General features: G+C 38.1%; 1 protein-coding gene and 1 pseudogene across 1 annotated transcript in view; one reads left to right on the top strand and one right to left on the bottom strand.

Annotated features, from left to right (window-relative positions):
- The first annotated feature begins 802 nt into the window (after positions 1-802).
- On the top strand, positions 803-1256 carry LOC120781436 (annotated as a pseudogene).
- A 17346-nt stretch (positions 1257-18602) lies between these two features.
- LOC120781633 overlaps positions 18603-25787 on the bottom strand; it is an 84604-nt gene continuing 77419 nt past the window's right edge. Inside the window, exons 3-6 of the mRNA XM_040113864.1 lie at positions 22298-22496; positions 21672-21850; positions 20126-20288; positions 18603-20007 (exon numbers count right to left, since the gene is read on the bottom strand). Of these exons, the coding sequence (XP_039969798.1) occupies positions 18884-20007; positions 20126-20288; positions 21672-21850; positions 22298-22496 (1665 nt within the window). The 3' untranslated portion in view covers positions 18603-18883. The remainder of the gene's footprint in view (positions 20008-20125; positions 20289-21671; positions 21851-22297; positions 22497-25787) is intronic.

Here is a 25787-nt window from a genome sequence, read left to right on the forward strand (position 1 = left end):
GGCAAAGAACAAGCAATAGCAGTATATGTATAATGCGTTGGAGGAGTGGAATGTATCGGAGAAAGTGCAGGCATTATGCTGTGATACTACAGCTTCAAACACTGGCCAATTGAGTGGTGCCCGCGTGCTCTTAGAGCAAATGCTTCATAGAGAGCTGCTTTATCTCCCTTGTCGACACCATATATTTGAGATAGTACTGAGAGGAGTGTTTGAAGCTAAACTTCCACACTTCACATCAAGCCCCGATATTCCGTTATTTAAAGAATTTAAGAAATCTTGGTCAAAGCTTGACAGAAAAAAATATCAAAGTGGTATGGAGGATGAACATTGCCGTGAAAGCATTAACGATGTAATCGATGACATTGCAGATTTTGCTGCACAACAATTAAAAAAAAGGTCTAGTTAGAGAAGACTATCGAGAGCTTTTAGAATTGACATTAATCTTCTTGGATATAAAAAGTGATATACGAATCCGGATGGCACGCGCTATTTACTGTTTAAAAATATTCCTGTTCCGAGCTCAATATCCTATGCAGGAAGAGTTTAAAAAGCAGCACTAGCTGATGTCTGCATTTTCATAGTGCGATTTTATATTAAGATTTGGTTCAAATGCTCCGACGCTACTGCTGCTCCCGTTGACGATTTAAATATAATAAACAGTTTAAAATATTATGAAAGTATTGATTTTACAACCAGCGATGCTGCACTGCGAAAATTGTCTAACCATTTATGGTATTTGACAGAGGAAGCAGCCGCTTTAGCCTTTTTTGATGACAGACTATCAGTAGAGACAAAAGTCAAAATGGTCAGTGCTCTTAAAACACCCGGTAGATGCGATGGATGCAAAAAACTTATTCTAAGTTCAGAAGACGTGGGACAATTGTTAGGTATAATATGAGAATAATACTCTTAAATTTTTATTTTATTCTTAAATTATTGTCTTACAGACGAGACCATGGAGCATTTCATATCTTCCAACAGTCTCAAATTGTTTTCAAGGCTGCAGATAGATACCAGCTTCTTGGATTTCAACCCAGAAATATGGCAGACACAGGCTTCATATATGGATGGCAAAAAAATAATAAACTTTTAAAAGTAGTTAACGACACTGCAGAAAGAGCCGTAAAACTAATGCAAGATTACCATGGATTGCTAACCAAAATGAAAGTGATTGGGGTTATATTTTGCAATGCATACAAGAACATAGGAAAATGTATCCGAATTGTTCAAAACAAACTTTTAAAAGTTGTAAATAATTATAATTTTGTGTAATGTATCATACATAATTCAGCGAATGTACCATTGGGGTATGAGTGACGTGCAATTAACAATACAATTTTCTATCGGCACCATAAGGCGTGGTCCGAGAGGCGTGAAATTTTCGTAGATTCATTTTCTTATCAAGTCTCATCTATTTTCAGCTTTCGTGATAAAAATTTCGAATAAAAATTTTTAACGAACAGGCTAATGTATATGAACTGAATACGCTCACTTTGGGTTTTGTAGGGTACAACGTAAAATGTGTGTACATGTCCCTTTTATCGCCAATTCTTCTTCTCTTCCTCCAGCTCTTGAGAGTGTTGTTGTATGTGGTTCTGTGTCTTAAATTCGCTCCCGTTTTTTTATTGCTAGCATGTATTTTTATACTCTCGCAACAATGTTGCTAACGAGAGTATTATAGTTGTGTTCACATAACGGTTGTTTGTAAGTCCTAAAACTAAAAGAGTCAGATATAGGGTTATATATACCAAAGTGATCAGGGTGACGAGTAGAGTTGAAATCCGGATGTCTGTCTGTCCGTCCGTCCGTCTGTCCGTCTGTCCGTGCAAGCTGTAACTTGAGTAAAAATTGAGATATCATGATGAAACTTGGTACACGTATTTCTTGACTCCATAAGAAGGTTAAGTTCGAAGATGGGCAAAATCGGCCTACTGCCACGCCCACAAAATGGCGAAAACCGAAAACCTATAAAGTGTCATAACTAAGCCATAAATAAAGATATTAAAGTGAAATTTGGCACAAAGGATCGCATTAGGTAGGGGCATATTTGAATGTAATTTTTTTGGAAAAGTGGACGTGGCCCAGCCCCCTACAAAGTTTTTTTGTACATATCTCGGAAACTACTATAGCTATGTCAACCAAACTCTATAGAGTCGTTTCCTTCAGGCATTTCCATATAGAGTTCAAAAATGGAAGAAATCAGATAATAACCACGCCCACCTCCCATACAAAGGTTATGTTGAAAATCAATAAACGTGCGTTAACCGACTAACAAAAAACGTCAGAAACACTAAATTTTACGGAAGAAATAGCAGAAAGAAGCTGCACCCAGGCTTTTTTTAAAAATTGAAAATGGGCGTCGCGTCGCCCACTTATGGACCAAAAACCATATCTCAGGAACTACTTGACCGATTTCAATGAAATTCGGTACATAATATTTTCTTAACACCCTGATGACATGTACGAAATATGGGTGAAATCGGTTCACAACCACGCCTTCTTCCAATATAACGCTATTTTGAATTCCATCTGATGCCTTCTCTGTATAATATATACACTAGGAAATGAAAATACAATTCAATACTCAGAGTACACAAATTGATCTAATCTAATTAATTTTACAGCAAAATAAAGAAATATGTTAATGACAGATAATGAAATCTCGATTATCACTTTATCATGCGAGTGTATAAAATGTTCGGTGACACCCGAACTTAGATCTTCCTTGTTTGTTTGTTTGTCGGTTTCGAGTCCGGTTTGTGTGTTGTTTTTACTTTGTTTACACTGTTTTATATACATTTTTGTTTCGGCTCACATGCACTTTTAATAATGTTAATAATTTTTTTGTATAATTAGGACTTAACCATAATACGTGAACTTGTCAATTTGTTTTTATATTTTTATGAATTTGGTTTGTGTGTCACTGCAATATTTTTATACATTTTTCTCTGTTATTAATGTAATATATGTATGTGTATTTGTTTGTACCACGACTTTTTGTTTCATGTATGTATATATGTATATTGTATATATATTTTTTTTGTTCGCCACTACACTTCACCACACTGCACTGGTTTTCGTTTTTATTTTATTCCGTGGTTTGTCTTGTCTTTTTAGAATTTAGTACTTTTCTTCTTGGACGAAACCAATAGTGCCATTCGGAATGGCTCGAAGGACCACGAATAAAAGCCTTCAAAATTTATATGGAATAACAGTTTTATTGACCTAAAATAAATTTTGTTGGTATCTTAACTCTTTCAGTAAATCAAACTTTAATAAAATTTTGAACCTCTTATATTTTAATATTAATATTTTATATTTTTAATAAGAATCAATGTCGATGAATTCCGGCTTGAGGGCGTTGGCGATCGAGTTTTTTCAAATCTTAAATGCAGCGCGCGGTGTCGATAAAACGAATATAATGTAAGATGAATCTTGATGTGCTCAGTGTATGTGACGAATTGAGTGTGCCAGTTTTTCTCAGATAAAGTGGAGGGATGCTTAACTCATTTAAGCAAAAAGTATGATTTATGTACATATTATACACATAGCAAATGTATAGTATACATATATATATCAAACATAGGATATAATTAAACATTTTTGTCTTATTTGAATATTGAGTGCAAATATTGCCATGTATATAAATCTTCCTCTTTAATGGCGTAGACACCGCTTAGGCGATTATAGCCGAGTTAACAACAGCGCGCCAGTCGTTTCTTCTTTTCGCTACGTGGCGCTAATTGGATATTCGAAGCGAAGCCAGGTCCTTCTCCACCTGGCCCTTCCAACGGAGTGGAGGTCTTCCTCTTCCTCTGCTTCACCCAGCGGGTACTGCGGCGAATACTTTCAGAGCTGGAGTGTTTTCGTCCATTCGGACAACATGACCTAGCCAGCGTAGCCGCTGTCTTTTAATTCACTCAACTATGCCAATCACAGTAGTTGGCGCAGATCGTGGGGTCTCGCCTTTTGTGGATTGGGCAGAGCACACTTAAGTTCCAATCGTTGGGCATGATTTCGTCCGGCCATATTTTACAAAGAAGCTGATTCATGCTCCTTATCAGTTCTTCACCGCCGTGTTTGAATAGCTTAACCGGCAAACCATCGGCCCCACTGCTTTCTTGTTCTTCAGGCTGGTAATTGCTATTCGAACTTCTTCATGGTCGGGCAATGAAACGTCTGCTCCATCGTCATCGATTGGGAAATCGGGTTCGCCTTCTCCTGGTGTTGTACCTTCACCGCCATTCAGCAGGCTGGAGAAGTGTTCCCTCCATAATCTAAGTATGCTCTCGACATCGGTCACTAAATCACCTTTGAGGGTTCTATAAGAGTATGCTCCGGTCTTGAAACCTTCTCTTAGCCGCCGCAATTTTTCGTAGAATTTTCGAGCATTACCCCTGTCGGCCAGCTTTTCAAGCTCATCATACTCACGCATTTCGGCCTATCTCTTTTTCTGTCTGTAAATGCGTTGCGCATCCCTTTTCAACTCTTGGTATCTATCCCATCCCGCATGTGTTGTGGTCGGTCGTAACGTTGAAAGGTAGGCAGTCCGTTTTCTCTCCGCTGCGACAGGGTACTCCTCCTCGTACCAGCTGTTCTTTTGAATCCTCCGAAAACCAATAATTTCGGTTGCAGCTGTACGTAAGGAGTTTGAAATGCCGTCCCACAGTTTCCTTATAACGAATTGTTGACGAGTACTCTCAGAGAGCAGGAGTGCAAGCCGAGTAGAAAATTGTTCGGCTGTCTGTTGTGATTGCAGCTTCTCGACGTCAAACCTTCCTTGTGTTTGTTGACGTGCGTTTTTTGCTGCACAGAGGCGGGTACGAATCTTGGCTGCAACAAGATAGTGGTCCGAGTCGATGTTAGGACCTCGGAGCGTACGCACGTCTAGAACACTAGAGACGTTTCTTCCGTCTGCCACAAAATGAGCGATCTGGTTGGTGGTATTTTGATCAAGAGACAGCCAGGTAGCTTGATGAATTTTTCTATGCTGGAATCTAGTACTGCAGATAACCATATTTCGGGCCCCGGCGAAGTCGATCAGACTCAACCCATTTGGGAATGTTTCCTCCTGGAGGCTGAATTTACCGACTTTTGTGCCAAAGATACCTTCCTTGCCCACCCTGGCGTTAAAGTCGCCAAGCACGATTTTGACATCGTGACGGGGGCAGTTCTCATAGGTGCGTTCGAAGCGCTCATAGAAGGCATCTTTAGTCACATCGCAAATCTGCGATATGTTGAAGAACCTCGCTTTAATGCGGGTTGTGGCTAGACGTTCATCCACCGGGGTGAATGACAGTACTCGGCGTCGGAGTCTTTCTTGGCTTGGCGCAGTTGGTTCTCTGGCGATCCAGCGTCTATCCCGGCAGGATGAACTCTAAAAAAATATTTCTTTTTTTATTAACTGTTTTAATCTCCTTTGATGTCGTGGCGAAGGGGCGTAAGTAAGAGTAAACTGTGCATCCCAAAGGAAACGCACTCTACTCTTGCGAACTAAGAGGGACACCTCATAATTCCCACAATAGCGATATGGATGAATAAACTCTAGGTTTTACGTCCATCTCTTAATGTGAAAGTATGAGGATACCCGCACCAGCACCACCCAAAGCCAAGGGCGAAGGCGAAGTGAAGGTGAACAAAGCAGTACAGCAACGGCAAGGCCAGGCGATGTAGCCAGGGATAGCCTACAAGTGGCCATAATAGACGGAAATTCCTCCCCCCCGAGCACAATTCAGGAAAGATGGGTGGAGATCGACGTCAGTTTGTTGAGTACAGGGTCATCAAGTGCGCGGACCAGGCCTCGCTAGATTTACTGAAGGGTAGTGTTGCCAAAATCAGCAACGCCTTTGAAGGACTCCAATTGAGGCTTATACCCGCCAGGGACATACCGAAGAAACCTAGTGCTCGCATTTGGCTACCCCCTCTAGAGGAGCCGGGCGAAAAACTCCTGATGAGCATCAAGCTGCAAAACAAAGCGATACCTGGTATAGATGAGTGGCAGCTGATCAAGGAGGAAAAACCGAATAAAGCAAGTAGACCAATTCTTGTGGCCATTTGCGATGGGTCCCTGAGGCTCTTAAGAAGACTGACTACAAAATTCGGAATTCGCAAGGCCAGGCTAAAAATCTTCCATGGCGACAAAACGGCTGACGAAGACGACACAGAAGAAGTGGGCATCAAAGAAACCCGAGATGCCCAATATCTTAAGTTATACAGATCAACCTGCACCACTCGAAGAGTGCTTCAGCGAATCTGACAACCCTCATAAACGATAGGGTCTTCATGGCCATCATCAGCATAATACAGGAGTCCTGGGTTAATGAAGACACCATTAAAGGGCTAAACAGTAGCAACAATAATCTTTTTTACACACGAGACAAAGGTAAACCTAGGGCATGCATTCTTATCAATAGAAGTATAAATGCATTTCTTTGTCCTAATTACAGCACATCAGATATCACAGTGTTAAAGGTGGAACAGAGTGAAAATCACTTCTTCCTGGTCTCGGCCTATTTGGCCCATGACGAGGACATACCACCGGCACCGCTCACCAGACTAGTAAAAGACAACAGGAAGGAAGATGTGTGGGTGTGATGCAAACGAAAGCCACACACACACCGCAGGGGAAGCTCCAGTATAAACACCAGAGTAGAGTCACTCTTGCAGTATATTCTGAATAGTAATCTAAGTATATGCAATAAGGGCGATAAGCCAACCTTTATTTTCGCAAGCTCTGATAGATTTCCGGGGTGGGAGGAAGTGCTTAACCTCACGCTATCAACAGACACAGACAGTCTCCTTGTGGATAACTGGAGGGTATCCGGTGAGCCTTCCATGTCGGATCACTCCTGGATACTCTTCAACATCCGCGAGAAATACAGTGCTCCTCTCACATATCGGAACCCTAGAAGAACAGCGTGGGAAAAATTTATAGTATAGCAACAAAATGCCTTGAAAAGGGAGGCAATAAGGGTAGTAGAAATCCTCAGGAACTAGATGCAGAAGTAGAGAAGTTGGAAAAAATCTTAACTACTACTTTCAATAAATCCACTCCGCTAACAGTTTTGAAAAAGAAAGTCTCTTCCTTGGTGGAACAGTGAACTCAAGAATTTGAGAACACAACTAAGGAAAGCTTTCAATGAGAATTTTAGAACCAAAATCTGGCAGCCATATAAAGATATTATGAAAAGATACAAAAAAGCAGTCAGGAAAGCTAAAAACGACTCATGGAGATCATTCTGCACATCAATAGAAAGTTGCAGAGAAACCGCTAGGCTGAGCAAAATGCTATTCAAAGATCATATTAATACTGCCTACATTAGGGCGGAGAGAAGTGATTGGACCTCCTCGGCAAAAGAGTCTCTGGAGGTCCAATTACAACGCACTTCCCCGGGAGTCAGCAAACATCTTCAACGAGGGTTCAACCAGAACCGTTGAACGCAGCTGATTATCGAAGCCAAATAGTAGACAAAAGCAAAATCAAATATGCCATAAATAGCTTTGCACCATTTAAAGCGGCAGGTCCTGACGGGATTATGCCCATATTGATGCAAAAACTGGTAGAACCAATGGTTCAAAGGCTTGAAAATACATATATACAAAGCTAGCATTCAACTATCTTATATCCCATGAAGTTGGAAAATAATTCAAGTTGTGTTCCTTCCAAAACCAGGCAGAAGAACACACGTTATTGCCAAGAATTTTAGACCTATAAGCCTCACCTCCTTTATGCTGAAGGTACCAGAAAGGCTTATAGACTTACATGTAACAACAATAATGGCGGATAAGTTATCGAAGTCCCAACATGCGTACATAAAGGGCCGATCAACCGAAACTGCCCTTCACGAGGTGATAAGTGTAATTGAAAAATCACTACACTATAAACAATACACCATGGCTGCTTTTCTAGACATAGAGGGCGCCTTCAATAATATAGAAGTAAATGCTATAATTAATTCTCTGGCCCATGGCACATGGTGGCATAGATGACACTGTGTGCAGACGGATACTATCGATGCTTGAAGATAGAAAGATTATAGCATCAAACGACGCTGCAACACAAACAAGTTATGTGAGTAAAGGGACGCCTCAAGGAGGGGTCCTCTCCCCGCTTCTATGGGTTGTAGCGCTGAACGAAATACTACTCCAACTAAACGGTGGGGGAGTGAAAACAGTAGCATATGCAAACGATATAGTGTTGTTGGTATCAGGCATGTTTCCTTCAACAGTCAGCGAGATTATGGACAGAGCACTACGAAGGTTAAACCTATGGGTTAAGAACAATGGACTAGGAGTTAACCCGAATAAAACCGAATTGATGCTATTCACAAGCAGAAAAAAAATCCCTCAGTTTCAACTTCCGGCACTAAGCGGTCAACACCCACTCTATCCCCCACAGCTAAATATTTGGGGGGGGAGATTGACACCAAACTGTCCTGGAAAATAAATATAGAAAAAAGAATAAATAAAGCATATATGGCCTACTATACTTGCAAGAGAATCGTCAGCAAGAATTGGGGCCTCAAACATAGTATAATTATGTGGATGTACATATACGGCTGTCATAAGACCTATACTTACATATGGAGCTCTAAAATGGTGGCCAGCGCTAAACAAACAATACAACATTAGAAAATGAAATGGAATACAAAGTGCAGCATGTGCAGGTGTTACTGGTGCAATCAGGTCATGTCCGACTGACGCGCTCAATATGGTCCTGCATCAACTACCCGTGGACATTTTTATTCATAAAACAGCAGCATTTGCGGCTATAAGAAGAATGGGTGGTTGGAATTAGCAGAACTACGGACATAGTACAATCCTAAATAAGCTCACCATTAATAAATCAGACTACATTCTCCCAAAGCTGGATTTCAATAGACACTTCCAGGTGAGGATACCATCTAGACGAGAATGGAGAAGAGGTTCAATAGACGAGGAGGATACCATCTCAGTCTATACCGACGGGTTCAAAATGGACTGCGGAGTAGGCACGGCATATTTCTCTCTATACGTCTACCGACCTCGGCTAGCATCTTCTAAGCGGAAGTACTGGGCATAGAAAAGGCCTGCGAAGTTCTATTGGAAAACCACGAGAATATACATAAAGCAACTATATTTATGAATATCCAGGCGACGATCCTGGCCTTGTCTTCGCCCATGACAAATTCCAGTACAGTCCACAACTGCAAGAAAGACCTAAGCTCAATAAAAGACAAGCTCGAACTAGACTTGATCTGGGTTCCCGGTCACAGGAATATTTTCGGTAACGAAAAAGCAGACGAGTTGATAAAGGCAGGAGCTTTCCTTTACGAATCCGAGGCTGAGCTAATACCAAGCCCGCTAGGATCGATCAAAAGAGAGATCAATAGACAATTTCAACAAGTTGCAGATAACAGATGGAAAAACATTACAAAATGCATTACAACTAAACAATTATGGCCAACATATGACAGGAAAAGAAACAAAGACTTAATAAATATGACAAGGAAAAGTACTTATTTATTTATTATAATATGACTTGTAAATCAATTTACAAACATACTAGAAAAAAAGGAACTGGCTGCTTAGGCCTTCGTCCCATTTTGTACATATTAATTTACTTATATAAACATTTCAATTTTAAATTAATTTTAATAATATAGCAGGTAGATATTTTCTTATATTTTCATAGTTCAGTGTGGCTATAGCGGTATGCAAATCAACATTTTGCGATGTGTCATTGTAGCAGTTTATTAGATGTTGCATGGTCAGGGTATCATTGCAGTTCATGCAAAGTGGTGGTGAATCTTTTGAAAGTAAATATCCGTGCGTTAATTTTGTGTGGCCGAGTTTAAGTCTCATCAAAACAAGTTGCTGGTGTTTTGTTTTAAAATTCGATTTACTGCCATGCTGTTGAGATAACTGGTGTATAGTTTTATAATGAGCATTAATTTTGTTTTCATAATTAGAGACACGTTGTTTTTTGATGAAGTTTGCGAGGCACCTTTTAATATCTTTTTCGGTGTAGTTATTTAATAAAAAAGTAGGATGAGAGTGTGCGTCTTTTGCTAATTGATCGGCATTTTCATTACTTGTAATGTTTACATGCGCTGGCGTATATAAAATTTTTATATTTTTGCCTCGTATGAGAGTCTCCTTAACCCTACGAGTGAGAATATCACTAATATTTGCAGAGAGACTATCGGTAAAGAAAAAAAAAAGTATTTACAGAGTAACAGCTACCACAACAGGGCACTGACCATTTGGGGAACATGCATCCAAAATGGGTACGCCCTACAACAACATCTGTCGGAGGCTGCGGAGTAGCAGGGAACAAGGAAACAATTTTCCACTTTCTCTGTGAATGCCCAGCCCTAGCACAGATCTGACACAAAACACTTGGAATGCATCAAGCACCAAACCTTGAATAGTTTTCTACTAAAAGCATGTTCGACATAAAGTAGTTTCATCGAAACCACAAAATGGTTTGAGAGAGAAGGTGAAACGTGATAGCAGATACAGGAGGTTCTACGAATAGTGTATCAAAATGGCACATCAAGTGCTAATTGAGCCCGTTAGACAACAGGGCTGCACTCCTACCTACATACCTAGCTGTTTTAATTAATAAGCTACTTCTATTCCTACCAATAATCTTTGCCCAACATCTCTTCAATATTATATTGCATGGCCAATTCGTCCCTTATTATGTTCTTGAGGTTTTTCACCAGTTGTTGACCAGAAGTTAAGTAATACATACATTTAATCTGCAAATAAGTAAAGGGTTAAAAGATAAAAATTTCGAATTCACTGAAAAGGATTTTAAATAAGAAAATCAAAAGAAAAAATTTTACTTACGTAGTTTTTCTTTCCGACAACTTCTATGTCTTCGTGAATTTAGCCCATTCTTCTTTGTTCTTAATTAAAAATTTTTTAATTATTGCCGAAGAGTTATTCGTACGTGCTCTTAGAAGCTGCTGAATTAGTACTTTCTGCTGTGCTACTTCTTCTAGGAGCACTTGTTACTGTGCAGAAATTTTACTTATTTTTCTTTCCATAAGTTTTAGAAAAAAAAAATACAAACATAAGTGAAAAGTAGAATATAGGCTGACTTCCTAAACGTATTTTGCTTTGTATTCGAACAATGTAGCACATTCCCAAACGCAGTTGCACAAACTTTGATAATGTATCGTATTCCTAATGGCAACCCTGCCCGATAAATTCGCAGAAAAAAGCAATCGGCGCATCACTAACATTGTTGATGCATTTGTTCAATACAATAGCGACCGAAGAAGGAAGGTGAGCAAATTTTTAAACTATTTACTTTTTTATAATATTACAAGTTGAAATCTTATTTTTATAGCAATAAAAAGTGGACGCACGAGCGAAAAAAACCTTTTACTCTCAATAAGGTTGGATATGGAGCCAGATTTTCAATCGAAAAGGAAAAAAGCGTGTGGTTTTGTGGCAGGCGGTGTTGCAGAAAATTAAGGACACCGACTTAAGCATTTCCCTTCTCGAGTGATGACATTTCACGGAAATTCCTCAACCTCATGGTGACCTACAAGCGTGGGAATATTTCGACGAACTAGATAAAGTGTATGGGTCTCGGAGCGATATAACTGTGCCGGAAAGTAATCTAGACTCTTCAATGTGTTCAATATTTAATTCTTTAACGAACGAAAATGCAGAGTCAGCAGATTCCTCGTTCAGTGAAAAGATTGTTGCCGCTCCGGCAAGAAAACGCTCTCGAAATGTTTTAGACTTTTTGCAAAACGAATCGATATATGAGAAGGAGTTATTGGATGACCTGCTAAAATGCGAGAAGGAAAAAATTTAAATAGAAAAACAAAAACTCCATGAAATTAAAAAGCTACGCGAAGCTTTTCTATCACTTAATAAGTAAATACATAACATTTGTACCTTAAACCGATCTCAATTTTTTTAGTGTTTATATACACATAATATAACCAAATAAAATAACTGTGTTCATTTAATGAATTAAAATAATTTAATACATAAATGTTATTGAATGAAAATGATTTATTTAATAAAAAATGATTTGTTTAATAAAAATTGTTTATTTAATAAAAAATTCTTTATTTAATAAAAATAATTTATTTAGCTAAGCTGACAACAAACTAGTCAGTCTTTCTCTTTTCGCTCTTGCTTCGCTTCGTTGGTTTCCATCAGCTAGAAACGTGTTGATCTCGGTGTAAGGCATGTTTTCAATAATCACCCCGTCAGGAGTTCCTTCGTGTTCCAATATATAGTAGTTATGAAGTACGAAACAAGACATAATAATATTCTTTGCCAATTTAATATCGTGAACTTCTAAAAAATTTGATATTCTGAACTTCTTTTTTAGCACACCAAATGCTTATTCCACACAGACTCTGGTCTAACTTAAAATTTTATTGTATGTTGATTGGGCTTCAGATAGGAACCCATTGTCCTTGTAAGGCACATTAAATACGTTTCTAAAGGATACGCTGCATCACCAAGCAAATAACATTCTGGAGGAAATGAAATGAGACCATTTACAATTGCTCGCTTCAATGGGCTAGCTGACCACACTGTTGCGTCGTGACACCGACCGGGATAGCCTATAAATACGTCGAGAAATCGCATATTGTTATCAGCAACAGCCTGAAATAATTATATGCGTTATTTGAGAAGTATTAATTTCAGATTTAAATTTTACTTGTACTATAACAGAATGTGTTCCCTTCCGATTGCAGTAACTAATGCCATCCTTGGTCGGCTGCAAAATTTTATATGAGTTCCGTCAATACATCCCAAAACATAAGGGAATGGATGTGAACAGTAAGACTCAAAAGCTTCCATAACCCTCTTTTGGGTCAGCTCAGTCGTTGTAAATGCAATAATCTGCTTCTGCGTAGATATAATTTATATGCATTGAATAAAGCCTCTGTAACCAGCTCCCATTCCAATATTGAAACGATCACTAACTTCCCGAAAAATTCAAAAAATTTCTTCTATTAAAATATTTTGTTTTGCCATTTTTGCGCATTAGAGATGTGCCTAAACGCAACAGTGTTTGCAAAGTTTATATATACAAAGTTTAGCCCAAGCAATGTTGCAAAGTATCAAGTGTGCATACATACGGCATAAAAATATTGTATCCAGACGTTTAGGAAGTCAGCCATACTTGTTGGTAGCTTATATTATAATTCCGAAGAAAGCCTTTAGTCCTTCATTATCTTCGCATTTACATGCTTTTTCGGTATACATATTATTGTACTTGATAGTAGCAAGTCTTCCTCAAAATTATTATTTTTTATTTCCTTATTTTTTATTTAATTATTTTAATATTTAGTTGGTTTTATAATTTATAATTATTATTTTCTTAATTTTACTATCACTAGTTTTCCTGTTAATTAATTGTATTTCATTATTTTATTTTATCAACTTATATATATTTTTATTTTTTTGACTTATGTATATATTTTTATACTTTAATCTGTTTATAGTATAGGTCGGCAAAAATTCCGACTGGGTGTCGCTGCTTAGAAGGTTTTCATCTCAAGCCAGCTCCTGTCGGAGACATTACATTGCAGGCAAGCGGCTCCTAGCGAAGGCTGACGTATTTTCCCAATCATCCCCTTATATTGGACTACCTTACATGCATCCTCTAAAGAATGATGAGGTACTTGGTGGCAGTTTAAAACGCTTGGGGTAGAGACTCAGCATGGAGGAAAACAAAGGAACGAAGCGGATCAGGACATCGGTCCAAACGGGCACATCGTAAGAGCAAGAGTATTGTCAGCGGCCACACCTCCACTGCAATGGTAGCAGGTTGTGGTGGTGTAGAAGACACGGACCAAGAAAGTGTTGTAAGCATTAATGCGGAAAAAGAAGAAAAGCTTCTTCGCTCTCCTGTGCAGGCGACCGGGGGTTCCAACTCTGGCAACAAGAGAGGGCCCGGAGGAAGCCAAGCAAGGAGGGGTTGAAGGCGATAGTGAGGTACAAAGCGGCGGTCAGTATATGCAACCGTCTCGAGGGCAAGTCCAGCCTGAAGGAAAGGAGGTGAAAGGGCTGGCTTGAACTAGAAAGGATGTGAAGAACGGCGGGCACCCTTCGCCACTTGAAACTGGTATAATGCCTCGGATCCAGCGTATGCTAATCGCATTGGGGGCGAACCGAAAGCGCCCACGGAAAGAAAAACTTCAAAGACGTAGCCGGGAAGCTAGACGTCAAGTACGCAGACAAACCGAAACGTCCAAGGTACCGGCGGCAGTCAATGAGATTGCGAAACGGAGTTTGACCGTCGCTCTCATAGACCTCAAAAACTCGCTAGGACAAATGCCACAGTAGCGTTGAAAAATAGTGGAAATTAAGCTATTGGTATCCCTCGTTTCTAGAACCGAGCGCACTCATGCCGTCACTTGATGGATCAGAATTTCGGCATAGAAGAGATCACTTGCCCTACAGAGGTGGAGCTGGTGAAAGAAACCAGCCCGAACGTATTTAACAAGGTAAGATCAGCGATATTGGTGAAGAAAAGTCTATTTTCCCTTATTGATGACGGTATTTCGACAGATGATCTGACGATTGTGATAGTGAAGGGTGTCAAGGATGAGTCTTTACTCCTTGCATCCTACTACATGCCACATAATTGCGAGGCACCAACGGAAGAGCTCCAAAGGCTGGTGGCTACATCCAGCATATGAAAGCAGGCGTTGGTGGTGGGCGCAACGACCACCATTCGGTTTGGGGCGGCCTGATATAAATCATCGAGGTGAGTCCCAACTCAACTATATATTACAAAGTAGTCTAGTGGTAGCTAATCGCGGTGAGGAACCTACCTACCACTTCCAAAAACGTTCTAGACATAACACTATGTACAAGTAGAGAAGCATTGATAAAAAAACTGGAGAGTGCTAAGCATACCGTTGTTTCCTTACCATTGATACATCTACTTCTCCATTAGATCGGAAACAAAGATTAAGAACGGGATAAAAAGAAATCCCACGAGTACAAACTGGGATGTCCACAGGCAGATACTATTTGGCAAGAGCTTGAAAAGGGGCGTAACTGTATTTGCGAATGTTTTTCAATACGCTTGCTCTACGCTGCGACTCAAGCACAAAACGAAGTCTCTTGGTGGAACGAGGACTGTTGGAATGAATATAAAAATATTTTAAGGGACTACGAGAAGTTGGTGCGCAGGACAAAACGAGAACCCTGTAAAAAACTTTCCAAAAGCCGATTTTTTTAAGAAATCAAATGGAAAACCCTCTATAACTCTTTGTAAGTGCCTAGGCATCTGTTGCCACAGGGTACGATAGTTTTGTTCACCTAACGGTTGTACCTATCATATAAAATTAATCTAGACAGATATAGGGTTATACAAGTGTACTGTATATAAATGATTAGGATGACGAGAAAAGTTGAAATGCGGGTGACTATCTGTCTTTTCTTTCGTCCGTTCGGCCATCCGTGCAAGCTGTAACTTGAGTAAAAACTGAGATATCTTGATAAAACTTGGTAAGCGGGTTCCTTAGACCAAGAAAATTAAGGGTTCATAGATGGGCGTAATCGGACGACTGTTACCCTTATAAAATGCTATTTACCGAAAACTTGTAAAGTGTCATAACTAAGCACCGCATTAATATAAAACTGTAGTTTGTCACAAGAATTCGCAGTAGCAAGAGGCACCTATGGTCAGAAAATTTCGAATTCTAATAAGTTTCCTAATAAGTTTAATGTATGTACATATCTCCAAAACAACTTCAAAAACCAAATTTTTTCAGCTCAAATATTATAAGAACTCCTACCGGTAGTGCAATAATGGATGAAATTGGAAGAAAACCCCGCTCTCTCCTCATATAACGATACTGGTTACAACTAGTAAAAGCGAAATAATTTAATAATTAATTACGCCATAAACGGTTTTGACCTTCGGCACTGATTCCCTGATTTTCGTGAAAATTCCCTGATTTTCTTGAATAATGCACTGATTCCCTGGTTTCCTCCTGAATCGGAGATTTTTTTTAAATTATTATTTGTTTTTGAGCGAGTGCGTGAAAAAAGTGGTAGTATTTCAGCGGTGGTGTTCGGGTTACATATGCAACGGGACTGATTTTGACTGAGGCCGAAATGGTAACCCTTATTATGACTGAAAATTTAGAAATTTTCCACGAAAAGAGACAGATACTATGTATATGTGCAAATTAATAGTAATAGTAAAGTAAATTGTGCTTAGCTATTTCTTTAGGTATAGTATCCACTTAGATCGTCCAATAAGTGTTAACACTAGCTGTGAATAACTGGGATTATTCCGCGAATAATCCAAGAGCGCAAAAACACTTTACTCAACACTATTAGTACGTTGTCTGTATACATAAATATGTATGTATATTCCTTGTTGTGGGCAATCTCCTTATCAGAACAAGAAGGCTTTTTTTAATTGGTGTAACTTCCGAAGTCCGAAGACACTGCAGGGGTTTGATAGACTGAATGCAATTTTTATATCCAATTTCGACGAAAAAACACCACCCCACAATTGATCATCTAGGTTGGACCCATCCGTATAGATGCTTATCACTGGAAAGGAGGACAATTTTAAGGTCCGAACATATGTAAATACAATTGTATAAAATTTCGAAAATCAGTGGTATTGGCTTCCCATGCCTGGTACAATTTATTCATTTTAGGATAACTTCTGGAGTTCATTGTTTCCGAGTAAAATAATAATAATTATTCAGTCTTACTAGATTTTAGTCCGCATGATACGGTCCATCGGTTTGTGTAGTTTAATATTGCTTGCATAATGTTAACAAGGGTATTTTGGAATTTACCTCCAATCGAAATTGACACATCATCATTGCAGGTCACAACGTAAAAGCTGTATCGGTGTGCACCTATTCCATCAAGGTTCAGAGATGTCCAAATCTAGAACTCTCAGTAGCCTTGAGCTAGATGTTATTGAATGTGCTTTCTTAGTCAAGGAAGACTTCGAGAGGGTATTATTTTATTTCAAGACATTTTTCAATCATTGTTATCAAATCAACAACTTTAGAGCTGTAAGACTCGCCACCTTCATGCCGAAGCTCCTAGGGGGCTTTTGGATATATACAACAGATCAACCATTACGAACAATTTATAAGCTTGCATGCAACATGCATACATTAAAAGTCGATTAACATAAACTTCCCTGCACAAAGTTACACCTCAAGCAATATGTAATGGCTGTCCTTCTGGATATGGAAGGAGACTATAAAAGTATAAAGGTAATCGCCATTGTTGAGCCTCTGACAAAGAGCAGCGTAGACGACCTAGTATTCTATGGATGCTAATGAACAGTTACGTGAGCAGAGGAATTCCTCAAGGAAGCGCCCTTTCCCTTTTTCTACGGTTGGTGGCCCTGTACGGTATACTACTCCAACTCAACGGAAGAGGAGTGATACTGCTTTCACTTATAGGGATGACATAGTGTTAATGGTATCTCACTGATTGGGCGGAGGTTATACCAATGAGCCACGAAAAATGGACTAATTCTTAACAATGGTAAGACGGAGCTGATTCCATTGACGAATAAAGTCAAACTACCTCAATTTCAACTTCCCTCACTCGGTGGTACTACAATTCTTTTACCCCCCATAAAGTATTTGGGAGTCGAGGTAGATAAAAAAAACTGAATTTTAAATTGAGAAACGTATTAGTAAAGTTTACATAGCGTATTACACGTGCAAAAGGATACTCAGCAGAAACTTAAATGGAGTTCAGAGCGTAGCGTGTTTGGAGGTTACCGAAGCGTCTCAGTCATGCCCGAATGATGCGCTAAAACTTCCCTTGCGCCAACTTCAATAACCATTTCCGCTGGCAGCGATCAAGAGGGAGCTCAAAACGCAATTTGAACAAACAGTGCAGAATACTATAGATAGAAATCAATAACCGTATGCAGGATATTGACGCAAATATGGCCAAACTATGACAGAAACCATGGACTTATTACACAGGTCAAGAAAAAGTATATACAGGCTTACAGCTACCATAACCGAGCACTAGCCGTTTGGAGAACTTTACTTTTTTAGTACATTACAAATCGGAATGTCCGCCAATAGCACGTGCCGTTGCTGCAAACTCGAAGGAAGTATGGAAACGCTTCCTCACTTCTTCGGTGAGTGCCCAGCTTTATCACAAATTAGACATCGAAGTTTTGGAATTCATCAGATACCATTTACTCTCCTTTGGTATATATAGTAATAATACTTACACTTACCTCCATAACGAGGGAATATATGTAGTTTAATTGCAACACCCCTTTAAGGATGGTTACTAATCAGACTTTTACGTAGCTCTTTAATTGAGCTGAGAACAAACCGTCAGGTCCCGGCGATTTGAAGGTCTTCAAAATCCTTAATTTTAATGGAATGATACATGCGCTATACTTGTCTAGTATGACTTTGAATGCGCCTGAAACTTGGATATGTTGTTGGAATATGAAACAAACCTCCTTGTTGAATTTCAAGTTATGAGTATAATATAAGACTGGGTCACGATTCTAATTTGAATATCACTGAAAAGTGCTTTAAAATTTTTATTTAAAATTGAAATAATAAAATCGATTTTCCTTATGTATAAAATATATGTGGACATATATATTCGTATTTCATTTATTCACACTCTGCATTTAAATGTTCTGCAAATGATGACATTGTTTATGAGTTGGACATTTTAATAAAAACTACCAGCTGATTTTAAGCTTAACTAAACTTTAAAGAAAAATTGGGATTCAGCTAAGCTATCACATATATTTATATTTATAACGCTAACGATTATGTTTAATTGCGCAATAAAGATGTATAAAGATAGGTATGTATACAAAGACAGCTTTAACCGAAGCAAGCCTACATTATTGGAACGTGCTATGTGTTGTCTATTGGCCAAGCTTTGCTGGACTTAATAAAAGTTCCGGTTCAATTATACTTAATGGATGATTTTGTTGCATGACATATTTATTATCATGCGATATAATTGCGTTTGTAGAAGTACTGGCATCAGGTAATTGATCCGGTCTGGCCCAAATTTTCTGTATTACTGTGGCCTGTGAGGGTGATAAAGCAGACGAGCCATCTGATTCACTGTCGGATGATGATAACAAAGGAGAAGGGAATATAAAGCTGGGGTTAGAAAAACCCGATGTTGATAAATGCAAATTGTTTGGCTCTGGTTGACTCACTACTGGCTCCGCAATAGTTGTGATATTATCTTCAATTTGTCCTGGAAGAAAAACCGACTGTGACCTTGAGCACATATTTGTAGTTATAGGAGAATTGGAAACAGATGTATGACGATTTGAAAGTATTGCACATGGTGACATAATTGTGGAAACGTTTGATGCAGTGTTCGTTCCTGTTTCGAAATTCGAATATATATTTTCCTCTTCTAATTTCTGTTCAGACCCTATTGATGCAGGCGTTATTGTTGCTGTAGCCGTTGTAGATGTTTTATGTACTCCTACAGTACTAGCATTATCCGTAAGTCCAGAATAATTGTATGTGTTATTCGAAGTAGAAGAGCTAGTGCTATGTATTAGAGCAGGTGTTATTTCGCTAGCTGTTGTTGTTGGCTTGATCGACAAAGAAGTTTCCATTAGAAAGTCGGTGTCCTTAGTATAATTAGGGGCAATGGGAGCATGTGATTGTACTTCCGGTATCAATTTATTGTTCAGTGCAATACGCTGTCGTGACAATTTGTTAGTAGAACTCCAGCTTATAGGTTCTGAGGTTAGCATTGTTGAAAAAGAAGCTAATTGCTGATCTAATGATACTTCTGGCATTTCGATAGAGTTTTCGCTTAAAGTTTTTATTGAAGATACATTTGGGAATTCTTCAACTGATGTTGCGTTTGCATTGATGGCAGTTACATTTATCATACTTTCTACACTTGAAATATTTCCGTCATTGCAATTAACTTTGCTGTTTGACTCGGTATTTTGTACACGTCTCGGTTGCTCTAGCTCATCTCTTCTTAAAAACTCCGATTTTTTGCGAGTGGACTCTGTAAATATTATTTTTATTAATGTTATTGCTTTGGCGGATATGAGTCACAGGTTAGAAGATCATTGCACTCTTCTACATTACTTCGCTAATAGACATATGTATATATTACCACTTACCTCCTATATTTTCCGGCTCTTTGATTATTGGAACTATCCTATTTAATGGTGCCTTTTGTTCATTCTGCATAAAAAGTGATGTTGTCGCGATTTGTCTCAGTGCTTCCATTCCTTCATTCAGTATTTTATTACTGCCACGTTTGTGTGTAATTGGGTATTTTGGCTAAATAGTAAAGAAGTAGCATTATTAAATGTAAAAAGTTTGAGTCAATATACAAGACTTAAGCGGCTTGTTGTCAAGAGTAAAAGCTAAATAAATGGAGTATACCCTCCACAATGGGCGCGTTGAAATCGTTGAAAAACTAAATGTAAATGTGGATTATGACGAACAACAAATTCCAGGGATTTGCTTGAAAGATTTATGTAATACTTTCTTAACTCAAGAATATACTATGACTGAAACAGGGCCACTTTCAAATATTCTATGCTGGCAGAATCTGCAGAGCCGAGGACTTAAATAATAGTCAAACATATTTTACCAGTAATGTTTTAACAACAATAACTAAAGCAACCGAACAATTTCTAATAACTGAGTGCGCCTGCCCAAATTTTAAGTGCTAAGCGTTAATGACTTCCATCATAGTACGTGTTTTATGTAATTACTATCTATATATCAGAAAATATTAGAATTAGTATCCTCGCTTACGATCACCACCGGGTGACACAACATTTGGTTTGAAACAATGTTAATAATGGTCTACACCTATAATTAGAAATTAAAATAAAATTATAAGTATATACACCCTGTCAAGAAAGTATCGGGAATGTTTCATTTCCCTTTCTCATCTCCCGCTTATATCGAAGACAGGTAATTTTTTTTACCTAGGTCGGTACAACTGTCCTGAATTATGATACCAAAAATTAGCGCGATCTGTCAACCAGTGTGTTTACTGCAGCTGTTTATGTCAGTCGACCTCAGTAGTGTTTGTCGAATTTTACAAAGTTTTTTAACGTATTTGTGTTAAACTTTGGCCAAACACTTAAAAGATATAATTGAGCCAGCAGCGTATTCACCTGATATGGCCCCCTGTGACCTTTTCTTATTCTCATATATATGTATACCTTGCCTACGCCTAATAAAATCTAATTAGCATCTAGCAGGTTATAACTGCGCGTAGAGTGGGAAATGGGCTTTTCAAGTGTGTTGTGAAACTTATGCTGCAAATCTAAGTTACTGGTTACATGGCAAACTATCTTCTATGCCTTTTGCGGTTCTAATAATTTGGCGAAAACCAACTAACCATTTCAACAGCTCTTTTGCCTGACAAAAGTGTCAGGTTTTTCAAGGAAAAAAATGATAGTTTTGGAATATCTAGAGATTCCTTTAGTAACCAGACCCGTTTCTCACGGCGAAGACTTACCAGCTTCAGCACAATGTGAAAATTGGGACGAAGATTATGGATATGATGATGAAGGAGAACTGAACAATGCAGAAAAACGGATGCCACCTATTATCCTAAAAACAACGAAATGAAATACCCCATTTATTCTACACTTGGAATCTCCGACGGTCGTAATCTTTAAAATATTGCTTTAATTAACTTACCTGTAATGTCGGTCGTCGGGCTATTGAAACACGTTTGCCCTCTCCACGGAGTAGTGAAGTAGTATAATCGGCATCATTTTTGTTGCAATCTTTCTTAAGAGTTTTTTTATTCGTTGAAATGCAATGAGAAGGGCATATACAAAATAGTATTCGCAGCATACAACAAACGAATCCTAGTCCTGAAATATATTAATTTCCTTTTGAGTATATTAGAAAATTCACTACATTGCAAAAAAATTGATTTTTCGTAATTTTGAACTTCATAGTGAGTTGTTCTTCACTACAATTATCAATTTTAGCGACAATATTTTTTTGTTTCCTTATTATAATACTATACTTAATAAATTACTTTGACAAAGTATTGGTCATGAGCAATTGAACAAAAGGTCAAGAAGTATTACGGGCGCCATGTTAATTTGAAACAAACTTTACAAGACAAATTCATCACAGTGTCAGCAGTTCTATTTCAACTTTAATTTGGTATACATTAATTAGAGTTTAATTTTATTAGAAATACTTTTAGTTTGAATAAGATCGATGCCATTAAAGTATTTTGTATGGCTTATTTATTGTCAAAAAATCCAAAATATCTATATATTCAGTTAAATGTAAAAATGTATAGTTACCAATTAACGATGGTCCAATGAGTCTAAGTTCTACTGTTTTAAATCCTTTTTCACCTGTACCTACAAATGCTATTACCAAACCCAAAGCTATAGTCCCAAGACCGACATAAAGAAAAGTATTGGCAAATGTACTAGGACCTCGTAATACACCCAAGAGATCTTCATCGTCAGAAGAGCCGCCTAATGATGCATCCTGAACCTGTAAAAAAAGATTTATTTATAATTACTTCAATGCTACTCTTACCATCGTAAACCGCGCAAGGCGACGAAACATTACTGAAGTGAAATAAAGCACGAATCGGCTTAAAATAATAGCGTTTTCTTTTCTCGACAAAAATGTTGCCTTATTATATGACAAATGATGCAAAATCTTCAATACATAAGAAGAAGAAGAATTTACAAAAAAAAAAATACTTTGAAACTTTTTACAAACCATAAATAAAAATTCACAGGGCAACTGACACTCTTACGTTTTGAGAGGGTAGAAAACGTTGCACTTTTGCCTGTTAAGAAGGCAATACTTTGATAAAAAAAACACGCAGCCCGTACACAGAGCAGTATAAATGCAACATTTTTGTGAGAAAAGAAAACGCTGTAAGTAACACACCTATTGCAGATATTTTTAGTTGTATTATTACAATTCCATTCTGGAACAAAATATTTTAGATTTTCTGGGCGAGGCGGTATATTTTTTCCACGTATTTGCTGCGTATATTATTTTCAATAGATACACTTATTTCAATTAGTTGTGTAGTTTTTTCGTTGGTGTTTAATGTTATATACGTATCAAAAAAGAAAGGTTCCGAAATTAGTGAGTATGAAGAGCTTGAGAAGATGGCTGATAGAGGTAATGCTCGAAACTTGTGCGAAAAGATGCGGTGACTAACGGAAGACCGGAGAGCACACCCATGAGGACCCAAAATGGTGATCTAGTGGCTGATGTTTAGAACATACTGTAGTTACGGAGGAAACCCTTCTCCAGCCTGCTGAACATCAGTGAAAGTGTAACATCTGGAGATGCTAAACCCGAATCCCCAAAAGACGATAGAGCGGACGTTCTATTGAATGAAAAAGTTCGAACAGCAATTACCCGTCTGAAGACCAACAAAACGGTAGGGGCCGCCTGGCGAGCTATTCAAATACCTGCCAGCTTCTTTGCAAACCATTCCCGATGATTGAAATTTAAGTGTATTCAGTTCACACAAAAGGGGACCCCACAATCTGCACCAATTACCGTGTCTCCTCAATACAAGGTGCGTTCCAAAGTAAAGAGGTCTTAAAAAAAAACAGAACAAATGATTTTTTCGGTAAAATCAATTTATATTATTTAAAATAGTCTCCTTCTGCTTCAATTCCATTTCCATGAATTTCAATAATGATTTTGGCTGATTTTTGATACATTCACGCACAGCTTCGATGGAATTTCCAGTGATCACGGATTTTGATTGGTCCACATGTTGATCGTCATTATGTCCTCACAACCACACTGCTACGGAATAGGCAATCATCGCCATAAACTTGTTTCATCAATTGAAACGTTTTGGTAAAAGTTTTACCGAATTTATTTATTTTAAAACAAAATTTAATGTTGGCTCTTTGTTCGAAGCTCATTTTCGCACCGAAAACACAAACATTCTGATACTTAAAACGCAATAACTTCACTCCCAATCAATGAAATGCCATGAAATTCTCACTGGACAATTGAAAAAAATAGCAGATTCTAAGGCACCAGTCGACATATAGATGGCGCCACAAGGGGCACTAGATTCAAAAAGTCCTGTTTACTTTTACTTTATCTTGTATCGCCTATAAGGTCTTATTGAGCATAGTGTTTAAAAGACTGAAGTTTTGATTGGACTTTATCGGTGTGGCTTTGGACCTCGAAAATCTACAATCGACGAGATTTTCACCACACTTTGGACTAAGTAGGCAATGGAAAGTAAGGTCCTCTCTCGACTAACGAATATGGTTCGGAGGTATGGACAATGACAGAACCTGATCAGTCGGCCTTGGAAGTGTTCGAGAGAAAAGTTTCGAGGAAGATTTATGGTCCTTTGCGCATTGACAACGTCGAGTCGATGAGCTGTACGAGATATGCAAAGACATCTACTTAGTTTAGCGAATCAAGAGACAGCTGTTATACCATTTCCGATTAATGTCTTTGGCGTATTGAGTTAATGATTTATCGCGGATGTAGGAGCTTTTAATATTACTGTTAAATGGGTTCTTATAATGTTTTGCGCTAGGCAAATTTGGTTGTTATCGCTTAAGTGGTTTAAGAGATATGTGCATTAAACTTTTAGAGGGCGGGACCACGCTCACTTTTTCAAAATTTTTTGCCCACAGGTGCCCTTGCTACTGCAATCGCAGTGTCAAATTAGAGTTTTATATCTTAATTTAGTGCTTAGTTATGACACTTTATAGGTTTCTGGTTAATGGTGTTTTATGGGAGTGGCAGTGGTCCGATTACGCCCAACTACGAACGCGTAATTTACATATTTTTGATATGCGAAAACTAACTACAAAAATATGTCAAAAACATTAAGATTTGTATGTTTAAAATATGTTTTCTATAATAATGCGGTATTGTACCAAATTGCGTAAAATCGGATCAATACTTCCCATAATTAATAATAATAATTTTAAAATTTCGGCTTTATTTGATATGCTACACTTTAGTGTCAAAAATTTCTGAAATTGGCCTCAAATTATCATTGCTTCGATATATTTACTACATATGTATAATGATATCTGATGATGAAGATGATGATGATATTGTGGCGAATATAGATGACAGAACAAAAAAGAATTTGTGATGCCATAATATTGGGACTTTTTTAATAACCCAATGATTGAACTCAATGTAGAGTTTCAACACAGACGCCAGAATGGGTGGCATCCGTGGAGTGCCCCAAATGGCTAATTGTGGTATACCCCTGAAGCTAAATCAGCCACATTTGCCCAAGACAAACTTTTTCGGCACATTCTTCGACAGTGTGCATATGGGTAAAGTGCTACTAATGGTGCGTTAACTCAATAAATGTCAGAGGTATTAAGTTTTACATACAATACAAAACTGGAATTGATTATATTAAGAATATAAAATTTGGAACAAGGTCTAGACCAAATAAATTCATGTTCTGTGCTAGACCACAAATACAACTTTTAAGAAAGTTTGTCCATTTAACGAACAATTATCGGTTCTATGGCGAATTCAATTGAAGTCGTATATCACTCCAAGGCAAATTTCGCGAAGGTCGTCTAAAATCAGTTATTTTTCGGGAAACTATTGATGCTGGGCGCAATCCGCTTGCGTGTTTTTTTCTTGCTGATAGTAAATTTTGGCGACAATTTCTAAACGTACTCTTTAAATAAATAGTTATAGTTGAACAAAATCATTTTTAAAATGTTATAAGATCGGTTGAGTAGTTAGCAAAAAATCTTGACAACCCACTTTAAAAACACAGTTTCGAGAAAAGGGCGTTTAAAG

This window comes from Bactrocera tryoni, unplaced genomic scaffold, assembly GCF_016617805.1.
Source record: "Bactrocera tryoni isolate S06 unplaced genomic scaffold, CSIRO_BtryS06_freeze2 scaffold_7, whole genome shotgun sequence".
Taxonomy (NCBI): Eukaryota; Metazoa; Arthropoda; class Insecta; order Diptera; family Tephritidae; genus Bactrocera; species Bactrocera tryoni.